Raw genomic sequence first — 10,008 nt, 5'->3', positions numbered from 1 at the left:
AAAAAGCTGTTATGGAAGAAAGCTACTCCAGTTGAACCAAAATCCAATCTTATGATTAATCAACTCGCAACATTTGGGTTGAGAGCCAAGCAACCTAGAGATAGAGTCGGATTAGGTTCTGATGAAGAGAAGATACAAACAGGAGTAGAAGTTACTCTAAGAGACCCTTTCATGTTGACAGACAAACCATATGAACAAATCAAACAAAAGCACCTTGACAAAGTGCAGTCTGCTCAAATTGTGATAGATGCTCATGATAAGGAAAATCTAAAAGAGAAATTGATCTTATTTCTCAATGATGGAAGAACTTATAGACTAGCTGATACTGATGTGCTAAAGAAGTCTGTCAGAGAGCTTCAACATATTCACTATCTTCTGGAAGTAAAATATGATATTACAAGAAGATGGTCAGAATACATTTTGAAGGCTATAAGAGATCTACTCAGAATCTCTGGTACAAAGGCTTCTCAGTACATTCCAATGATTACTGAAGATGATGGAAGATGCTTATGTTATAATGAAGACTCTTCACTTCCTAGAGTTATCAGACTTGGTGATAGACTTGAAAGAACATCAATTCAAGCTCTCAGAACAGCCATTTATCAAATTGGTGACAGTAAAGATGAAGAACTGATGCAGATCAAAGCACAGTTAGTTGAAGTTCTGAGAAAAGCTGAAGATAAGCTGGTAAAAGATTTTGTTAAGAATCATTATGGATTCAGATTGATCCAGTGATGTTGGTAAAGCTACAAGGATTGTAAGTTGTAGTTAATAGTCTTATTGAACTCTTATTGTATTTGAACTTAAATGTTTTTGACATCATCAAATCTATTAACTTGTATATTTTTGCATAATTTACAAGTTGGGGGAGATTGTTAGATATATTTGAGATGTCATGTCTAATATGTTTTATGTTTAGTTTTTAGATCTTATCAAATAGGAAATATTAGGACTTATTGGAATCAGTACTTACTGGAAGTTAGAAGATAGATATCAGAACTTAAGGTCATATCAGAACTTAAGTGCTGGAGGACTTACAGTTAAGGAAGGAAGCTGATTTACAGGATAGAAGATCGAGACTAAAATAAAAGAAGATATGCATGGAAAGAGTTAGAAGATAAGAAGACTTGTATAAGATATCTGATTGATATATTTTAGGAGACATAATTATATTCCATATCAATTAGAAGTTATCTTGTAACTGTGTACTATATAAACAGACATAGGTTTACACTATATGTGTTATCATTATCGAGAAGATCATATATTGTAACCTAGCAGCTCTTAGTGATAAGAGAGAACAGTTCCATTGTAACAGAGTTTATTATATTGAATATATCTGTTTACTGTTACTTGTGTTCGAAATCGATTTGATTGTAATAAACACTGTATTCAACCCCCTTCTACAGTGTTGTGTGACCTAACAACATCTTTTCTCTTTCACATGCTTATACAAATCTCTTACATACACTCTTTTTAGTATATATATTTGGTGAATTTACCATCACTTGTACACTTACATGTTATATTATCCGTAGCCAGCATTATTATCTATATAAAGAGTCGGGTTTACTTAAACCGAAGACAACAATCTCGAGCAGTATATTTGTATCTTTTGGATGTAGATTGACCGATAATTTCTAGGTGCAAGAAATTATCGTTAAAGAATATTTTTTTGTGTTGTTTTATCCCGGGGACGACATGGCAAAAATGATTGTCTAGCACTATTTTGGACATAGCCGCGAAACGTCTTAAAGAAAGCGCGATCCGTGAATCATCCCAGAAAAATCCGGTATATTCGTACTATTTTTTTCAGATTTTAATAATCGTATAATAATTTCTTTCGAAAATTTGTTTTTTGCTTTTTAAATATTATTTACAACAATTTGTAGGGTTATATACGTCATTTGAAAACAAGAATTTGTGTAGTCCACTATGATTAGTCAAAAATTATAGAAAAATTTGAATATAGGACATATCTATAAGTATAATCATAAATATGATATATTGATAAATGACCTTTCATAATGGGATATATGACTAAAAAACCCTTCATTCAAATTCTTTACCGAGTCTAATTTGTGCTTCAAATTATTCAGATTGTACAGTTCAGGAGCCTTATCGAGTATCTAGTATTCTTAATTTATATTATAAATATATTTTTCATAAATATATAATATTTTATTTATATTTTATATATTTATTCTAATCAAGCTTGAATCATAACAGATCATATTTTGAGTTTTTATCAATATTTAATGAAATAATATTTTGAGCTTAACTCAATTCAATTGAAATTTTTACAAATCGAGTTTCGAGTTTGAAACTAAAGCCTTGGTCGAACTCAAAATCGAGTCCAAAATTTTTAATCGAGATCGAGCGAAACTTGATAATGTTCGACTCGGTTGAACTCGATTACACCCCTATTTTTTCGGCCTTATTCATGATTTAATGGTTATTACATATTTACCGGTTAAAAAAATCTGTTTCATTTAAATTATAATTGAACTAATAGACCTCTTAGTACTTGACCTAATGTAATTTCATTACTGTAAAATTAAAAATATTAGAAGTTTTGAGGGATGGCAACGGGTCGGATTCGGATCGGGTATTGTAAAATCCAAATCCAAATATTTTCGGGTTATCCAAATCCAAATCCGTCAGGTTTTGGATCGGATCAGGTATTTTTCGGGTATCCAAAATTACGAATAATGTAGTCAAATTTAATATTATTTATACATACAAACACTATTAATTACATTTATATGATAGCTAAAATAAAAATATATTAACTAATAAGTAGTTAAACACATTATATTACAGGTTGACATACTGGGTAATATCTAAGATATGTTGATAACATAATATTTAGTATTTCATCACAAATTAGATTTGTTTTATAAATATATAAAAAGTACATCTTACATAATAAAAGTTGATTTTGAAATATAAAGTTATAATTCACTAAATAAGTGTCGACAATCTTGATAATAGTCTACTAGTACTCAAATAATACAATAATAATTGTAAATTATATGTATTACATCTAAAATATTACATATAATTATTTAGCAAAAAAAAAAATATTACATATAATCTATAATACATGTGTCGGGTTTTAATTGAGTTTCGGGTTTGGATTGAATTTTGGATTTCGGATGGAGTATCGGTTCGGTATAGTTGAAATCCAAATCCTAAATTTCGGGTTAGATATATCCAAAATTTCAGATTTCGGATCGGATATCTATGGGATCGGATTAATTTGTAATCCTGACCGGAATGTATTCGGGTTTTATTTATTTGTGTAATCAAGAAGAGGATATACAGAGGAAAGGATAGTTAATTTGTTGTGGTGGCCGTGCAACACGGAACTGTTAATGTGATGGCCATGTGTCCACTGCTAAAATTGGAGTGTTTTCATCACTATCATCCATTTCCACCTTGATTATTTCACCCCAATTCACCATTCTTCAACCTTTAACAGAAAAAACAAAAAGCAGGAAGAAAAAAGTAAAGGAGAAGGAAGATATGGGAGCTAAGAAATAATTAAATTTCGCCCTCCCATCTCTTTCTCCCTTTGTTTTTCCTGTGATTTTTGGTATTACTTGTTTTTTTTTGGGAAGGCAGCTAAACTTTCATTTTGGCAAAAATGAGTGAGAAAGCTTCTGTGTCTAAGGAACTCAATCTCAAACACACCAAGGTACTTTCTTTCATTTTATTTATATTTCTTTCTTCAGTGTTAATGATGCAACTCTATATTTTCATGAAATTGTGATATGTAATTCATTGATGTTTCATGCACCCTGCTGTTATGCTAAGGTCAAGTATTGCATGCACGTTGTATAAGACTTAGGACCTTTTTAATGAAAACTGAAGCAAGATGTTATTTATTTTGGCCAAAAATAATGTATGGCAGTTCCAGAAAGATTTATAATTAATCATGGTATGAATTTGATAAAAATAAAACCTGCATATCTTAAACATGAAGAAACTACAAGTTAGAACGATTTTCACGACCTAATTGATGCCAGGAACTGAAAATAGGATTAGTATAAAAAAACAAACAAGCATACTCGGTATATTTCACTCTAGATGTAGGCTACAATATTTTTGTGTAAGGCTATAATACGATCCCGGAAGGTCGCGAGCTCGCCTGACTCGAACTCATTTTACTGGCCTCGGCTCGTCTAGTTTCGTACAGGAGCTCGAGTCCGGGTAGAGGTTTCGGCTCGTTTAATGAGTCGGCTCAACTCAACTCGTGAATTAAAGGAGCGGAACTCGTGAATTAAAGGAGCCAAATTCGGGTAGCGTTTTAGGCTCGATTTAGTGTAAAATTGAACGAGCAGGCTCCACTGCTCATTAAAACTGTTAAAACTGACTCGTTTAACTAAACGAAACGAACCGGCTCGACTCGACTCGTGAAAATTAACGAGTCGGGTTCGGCAGAGGTTTAGACTCGTTTAACTGCTCGACTCGAAACCTGACTCAAATTACACCCTTATCTTTGTGTTTTTCAACCATCTTTTGAACGAGGTCAAGAATACCATTCAAATTTTGAAAATCAACTTTGGTTCTTGTGTCAACTATATAGTTGATCTTCAAATGATTAGAAGACGTAATTGATCAAATTGAAGAATAGAATTTTAATCAAAAGGTAAAATAGAATTGTGTGGATTAAGACATGATAGGAAACAAATCAACTTCATATTAACTTCATTATAATTCTATCAAAATCAAAATTAATGGTATTAAAGTGGTTTAACTAGAAATACTTGTTCAATATCTATTCATATCATTTTTTGTCATTTATTCCTAACTTCTACTTTTATTTGTAACTCATAAAGGGGGCAATCTTTTTTTAGGCAAAAATTAAGGGGGTCATTTTTAATTTTTATATATTCTGAATATACATATTTAACTAAACTAAAAATTTAAAAAATTTAAGGGTGGTCGGATGACCCCCCTTGCCCCTTTAGAGGATCCGCCTCTGGATGTAGCAGACCTTACCCCTACTCCTAGAAGTGGAGAAACTGATTTTGTAAAGACCCCGCTCTTTGAGAAAATCGGGTACGGATTAGTTTCCTTAATGTCTACACAAGTGTTGAAATGGTTTAAAGGGTGAAGTGTGACGTGTATCATTTTGTTAGTAAATATATCTTCATGAAGTGTCCCTTTCTCTAAATCTCATTTACTTCTCTTTACAGTTCTGCAATTTTGTTTTTTCAGATATTGGACGGCCTTCTTAAGCTGCCAGAAAATAAGGAGTGTGCAGATTGCCGCAGCAGGTAAGATAATCGATAAAAGATCAAATAGGATGATATACTTAATGGCAAAAATGTGTTTTGATTGTTTTATTAATATTAAAATAAGTAGTGCAGAACATATATATTAACATTGCAATGAAATAATGAAACTATTTGGGACTATTCAGCAAAAAGAACTCTTTGGGACTGTATAACGACTATAAACCACGTTCAGCAGGAGTATAGCCGTCTCCAATATATAGCAGGAGACAACTTTAAACTTGCATACTGATGTCATTTTGTTGAAAATGTTGTTTAAGCTTATGCAGCTTGTACTCCTGTCTCTACCTACCAAAAATTTACACATCCATATGATTCCGGTCTAAGTTTTCCAATCAAGAACAATAAGCAAACAGTAAAACTCTTATCAATTTATTAGGCATTACAATGAGATTATAATATTTTGTACTTGTACTGTACTTCTATTCAGGGCTCCAAGATGGGCAAGCGTGAATCTCGGAATATTTATATGCATGCAGTGCTCGGGAATACATCGAAGTCTTGGAGTACACATATCGAAGGTTTCATTTCACAATCTTACTGTTCTTGTGTTGCAGTAAAGTTCTCAGCGCAATTCATTTCTCATTTATGGCATTGTTCATTATTATAATATATAGGTAAGATCTGCAACACTTGATACTTGGCTTCCAGAGCAGATTGCCTTCATGCAGTGTAAGAGCATCTTCATCGTGTTCTCCTGTTCTCTCTCTCACTCTCCCTTCCTCACACACACATGCACTAATGCACACACTTCGAAACTCAAACACATATCATCATCATGTTGATGCTACAATTGAAGATTGCACAGTGCGTTTCTCTGTCTCTATATACATGAAGATGATTTTATTGTTTTTGTTGTGCAGATATGGGCAATGGTAAGGCAAACAGTTACTGGGAAGCTGAATTGCCACAAAACTACGAAAGGGGTGACTATTGAAAATTTTATCCGTACCAAGTAATTTCTCAGCTAAGCTTAATTCTGCAAAAACATTTTGATTTGAAATTTGAAGTTCATTTCTCTTTCTTCTCTTGCAGGTATGAAAGACGAATGTGGGTTTCCAAAACTGCAACACAACCAAATCCATTGGATTTTCAAAATGACCCAAGTTTTCATATTTTAGCAGAAGGCACAATCAAGACTGCCATTCCAAAGAAAGCAAGAAAATATTCCTTGGAGGAAGATGCTATGACTGAGCTCATGTCACAAGTTGCACCTACAACAAGGCCTGTACACGGGGTATGCTGTTATTTTATATTAAATAAATGCTGCTTCATGGTCATGTTTTGTCCAAGATTACAGATAGTTGCATCATGTAGTGGTTATGGGTTTCTCTTGGGTGTATTCGGTGGCGATGCCAACAAAATTGTTGAGGGGAGCCACGTGCACTCTTAATTTTTAAGCCTGTTGAAACTTGTAAATTTTGAGGGGGACACATTTTGCTTATTAACATGCCTTATTGTAGTTGAATCTCTCTACCTATATTTCAGTAAGTATTATGTTCCATTTCCTCTCCTCTTTAGATTATAAGAGGTTAGAGACATACACAGGCATACTTGTGTGGAGATTTAACTTTTTGTAATTGGCAATATCTAAGAAAGATTAAAAAAAAATTGAAGGTACAATGTTGGTACCACTCTTCCCTTCATAGATTTGCGCTCGATGTATGTTGTCAACTTTTTTTACGATTTTGAATCTCACCTTGACGACGAGCTCGGGTGAAAGTAGTCTTCTGCCTGTTCTTTCCTCTTTACCACTGTTTCTTACTTTTTCCCTTTCACTTCATCTTAATCATTCAATACATATAAGAAGATATATGTCACTTACTGTGAGTGTCTTACTTATTTGTGTATAAATATTTTAACAGGCTTCACTTTCAATGGATTTGACGAGCACAGATTTTTTTATAGCTCCAATTGCCGAGCCTAGACTTGATACATCTTCAACAAAGAGTGACGCTGGTACAGATCTTTTTAGTTTGCTCTATGTCTCAGAGGGAAAACATGATCGTACTGTTGTACCTCCATCCCGCTGGGCAACTTTTGATTGTAAGAATACTTTTTGATCTTATTGCTTGCTTCAAATATTTTATAGTATCATAGAGTCAATTTTCATTCAATTGATAAGTAATAAAAAATAAAGAATTCATGAATCTGTGAAGTCGTGAAGACTAATACATTATCAGCTACAGGTAAATTTAATTTTTGTAGCATAAACAAAAGAAAAAACGATCTGTTCCTGGTCGCAAAAGAAAACTAATCTTATTGAATAAGTACAGTCTTTATGTATCTATATCATTGGATCATCTACCTATTAGGACTATTAGCACTGCTTTAAAACCTAAAGTGTAGTAAACCATTGAAGAATTTAGGAGTATGAATTTGTACGTGCAGGAACTGCTTTGATAGCGATACAAAGAGATTAATACGACGCCTCAGTCGTCTGCCTGAAGCATTAATTAACAGATGGATGCAGGCATTGGCTATTGTCAAAGAGGTATATCATCTCATATAAACAGATGATTACTGTCACCCATATGATGGTATACCCAAAGTTTGTTTCTCATTTCCAGTCACCTCTCCCCCGTTTTTAAAGGAAAAATATCTGTTTTCAAAGAAAGTTTATTATTTCAATTGTGATTCTGAAGCTCTTAAATGAAATACAACTTACTGAGTGCAGTTCAGTATTTCGTCATGTACTCATGCTTATCGTTATGATGGTTCAATTTAATTTATCTTATGTTAACATGATGTATCATGCAAAAGATTCTATGAATCCTGCATCGATACTTTTTGTTGCTATAAAAATGGAAACCCCGACTTGGTCAAACAGGTAGCCATCAGACATCAGGTCTTCAGTCTGATGCTCTCCCAACTGAGCTATCCCTTCCGTCTGCCGCACTTGAATCATGCTCTAGTACATCTTGATGGGAGTACTTTCTTAGTACCCAGGCAAAGAAAAAATTTCCAACCTGGGACTCCCTTAGTCCATTTATTGAGTACATAATTATATGTGTACTAACATGAGTTTTAAGGTCAAATTTATCATTTTTACAAACCCATTGTATCTAATATCCAGGCAGAGGACTATGATAAAGAAACTGCACAGTTCTTATTGACCAACTGTTTATGATTTTTTTTACAAACTAGTACTACTGTTTCCGATATGTAAGAAACAGAGACAGGGATGCTATTATATTTTTTGTTCCAGAAAGTCATTTTCACCAGTAATTATACCGCAGTATTTATTAAGCGAAGGATGATGCAAAATTTGTTGAAGTCATCTTTTCTTGAAGATGTTCCTTTAAGATTAACTTTAGCAAGAACAATGACATATAATTACTTTAGCAACAGCAAGTAGTTGATGATTCTTATGGCTGACAGCTGGTTTTTTAACATTTGGTGCCGTATTTTCAAAGGCTTTGTATGTGGAACAGAGGAAGCATGAAACTCCGTAAGGTATTTACCCGTCTCCAGCCAACATATCAGTCTTTTTTGTGCTTCTACTAAATTATCAGTTCATATCACCATTAATTTGCGTTCAGTATTAGCCTTCTTTTTTTACCAATTACATCTGTACTACAGGTACAGGAATTGAAACTAACAGAAGCATTTTCCACTCTATTCTGTCATTATGAGCACAAGAACTTCCAACTCTTTCGCCCTATAATCACAAAGTAACTGATCCACTTCAATTTCAGATGTTTCTCTACTTAATGATTTGCCAGGTGTGAAAATATGGATGTCTGGAAAAAAGTGGTACATTCAATATCAATCTTCTTTCAATATATTTTCTGCTTTTATTACATTGTTCTGTATGTGTTCATGTGGTGAATTGAGTTAAATCGCATGGGCAGTGGTAAAGGGTGACAATAAATAAAAAGTCACATTAGTTGGACCACATCACAATCACATATTTGTTGTGTAGACAAACCTAGTCACATTGGCATAGACGTATTAGCTCTTGTTATGTCCATGATACATGGTGACACAAAGAAGTGGATTGTTGGACTTATTGCTCTACATCCCCTGTGTTAAGTAAGGCATGTTGCTGGTTTAGAATAAGTTACAACCAAGTCCCAGGACATTTTTCTGACATGTTTGGCAAGAAATACTAGAACATTCTGCAGGTAGCACATTGGATAGGTCAGAGCTTCAAACCTCGGAAACAATCTTTCGATGAAAAAAAATAAGAGCGAGTCCTGCACGTAAAGTAGGTTCTGGGCCGAAAAGAAGCTGCAAATAGGCGTTAGATAAATTAACATGCGAAAGGAAGCTGTTAGTCTAAATGAAATGGTTCAACCCATCTGATCAGAAGAGTGGGGGGGGGGGGGGGGGCAATACATTGTTGGCTTTGCATCATGTCAATATAATTAGTCTTGTTTGATGAGTATGACAGCTCAACACTCATCTTCCCATGCCCCTTACGAATCAACCCCACTAGCTTAATTTAAATTACTAATAATGATACCATAATTATTGATGAATTAAGTACTCTGCTTAAAGCTCCTCCTAGTTCATGCATAAAACAAGAACAAGTTTAAATTCTCTGCACCCCCTGGTGCATCCACCGTGTGTATAAAACTATATTTTTTTTTTGGACTCGTTACATTTCAAGTTCCAAGTTCTTTATCAAGTAGCTTGGACTTGTTCAAAACCGTAACAAATATATAATAATATCAGCAGGACCGGTCATGGGAGGTCTAGG

General features: G+C 33.8%; 2 protein-coding genes across 2 annotated transcripts; both read left to right on the top strand.

Moving 5' to 3' along the window:
- The first annotated feature begins 3,374 nt into the window (after window positions 1–3,374).
- LOC141713187 (putative ADP-ribosylation factor GTPase-activating protein AGD15) lies at window positions 3,375–7,995 on the top strand. The gene is made up of 8 exons (XM_074516479.1): window positions 3,375–3,700; window positions 5,227–5,285; window positions 5,734–5,824; window positions 5,921–5,975; window positions 6,167–6,258; window positions 6,339–6,540; window positions 7,169–7,349; window positions 7,695–7,995. Exons 1-5 carry the CDS (start codon window positions 3,650–3,652, stop codon window positions 6,238–6,240), a joined length of 330 nt encoding a protein of 109 aa, XP_074372580.1. The 5' UTR covers window positions 3,375–3,649; the 3' UTR covers window positions 6,241–6,258; window positions 6,339–6,540; window positions 7,169–7,349; window positions 7,695–7,995.
- LOC141714897 (putative ADP-ribosylation factor GTPase-activating protein AGD15) lies at window positions 6,352–7,366 on the top strand. The gene is made up of 2 exons (XM_074518393.1): window positions 6,352–6,540; window positions 7,169–7,366. Exons 1-2 carry the CDS (start codon window positions 6,352–6,354, stop codon window positions 7,364–7,366), a joined length of 387 nt encoding a protein of 128 aa, XP_074374494.1.
- Window positions 7,996–10,008: the final 2,013 nt, after the last annotated feature.

Source organism: Apium graveolens, chromosome 3 (genome assembly GCF_009905375.1).
Source record: "Apium graveolens cultivar Ventura chromosome 3, ASM990537v1, whole genome shotgun sequence".
NCBI classification, from domain to species: domain Eukaryota; kingdom Viridiplantae; phylum Streptophyta; class Magnoliopsida; order Apiales; family Apiaceae; genus Apium; species Apium graveolens.
Note: the sequence above shows the minus strand (reverse complement) of the source record. Positions and strands in the feature narration are given on the sequence as shown.